Genomic DNA, 1,162 nt, shown 5'->3' on the forward strand with positions numbered 1-1,162 from the left:
AGGGAGGGGGAGGGGGAGAGAAGGATGTTAATCATGTGTATCTGTATATATAGCATTTATACTTCATTATTCCATGATGTAATTCCCCTGGTGGCTCAGATTCCGGTAAAGAATCGGCCTGCAATGCAGGAGACCCGGGTTTGATCCCTGGGTCGGGAATATCCTCTGGAGAAGGGCATGGCAACCCACTCCAGTATTCTTGCCTGGAGAATTCCATGGACAGAGGAGCCTGGCAGGCTACAGTCCACGGGGTCACAAAGAGTTGGACACGACTGAGCAACTCACACTTTCATGCCATGACATAGGACTCCTTCTATACACCAGTGACTAAAAACAGAGCAGATGCTTAGCAAGTGCTGTCTGAACTGGACGGCAGTGCAAAATTATCAAGCGCTTTGGCTGCTGGGAGAAAAATCATCACGAGCGCCCGTCCTGTGACCCTGTCATTCTCTTAGAAACAAGCAGGCAACAGACAGGTTCAGGTCGGCTTTGAAGCCAGAGGCTCAGCGCCTCCACCCACTGGATGATGGTCCTGGTGTCTCTCCCAAGTTGTAGAGTTCTGGGACACTCTGCTGGAAGGAGCAGCGACCATAGTCTCGGGCCTGTCTGCAGCTGGCACATTGATTCACCAGGCAGATGTACACTGCAGGCCTCACAGGGCCACCCCAGCACCGAGGAGCTAACCCTAGTGAGATCCCAAGAGCTCGTGGCTTAACTGAAGTGGTGGGTCGAGGACAGTGCAGGGAGGAGGAGGGTCTGCCTTGCACTGCATGGAGAGGAGCTCAGTGCCGTGGGGACAGGCACAGGGAAGGGCCATCTAGCACCACCTGGGTGTCAACGGGGAAGGATTCCTGGAGGAGGTGGTGCTGAGCTGCCTCCTGAAAGACGGGCATCTCAGCGGCCAGACAGTTCCCCAGTTCCTCCTCCTCTGCCCTGGCTTTCAATGGGCCTTCACCTTGTCCTCGGAAACAGTGAGAAATGGGCTGCTTCCAGGTTAAGAAAAATGAGGAAAACAAAAATCAAAACACAATGAGGAGAGCAAGGCTCCTCTGGACAGTGGAACCTTCGCCCTTCTTCCTGACTTACAACAGCATTGAAGTCACTTTCCAAATCTTGAAGGCCCTGGGAGCCCGCCTGGACCAGCCCCGAGGATCACAGTCAT

At 53.9% G+C, this 1,162-nt stretch overlaps 1 protein-coding gene across 3 annotated transcripts in view; it reads right to left on the minus strand.

Moving 5' to 3' along the window:
- STXBP1 (syntaxin binding protein 1) overlaps nucleotides 1–1,162 on the minus strand; it is a 38,697-nt gene that overhangs the window by 11,781 nt on the left and 25,754 nt on the right. For 2 of the 3 annotated variants that reach the window (XM_010856914.1, XM_010856913.1), the window contains exon 17: nucleotides 760–766. The exons of the other annotated variant lie outside the window; for it this stretch is intronic. In XM_010856914.1, the coding sequence (XP_010855216.1) occupies nucleotides 760–766 (7 nt within the window). The remainder of the gene's footprint in view (nucleotides 1–759; nucleotides 767–1,162) is intronic. 3 annotated transcript variants of the gene reach the window in all.

This window comes from Bison bison, unplaced genomic scaffold (genome assembly GCF_000754665.1).
Source record: "Bison bison bison isolate TAMUID 2011002044 unplaced genomic scaffold, Bison_UMD1.0 scf7180017864375, whole genome shotgun sequence".
Classification (NCBI taxonomy): domain Eukaryota; kingdom Metazoa; phylum Chordata; class Mammalia; order Artiodactyla; family Bovidae; genus Bison; species Bison bison.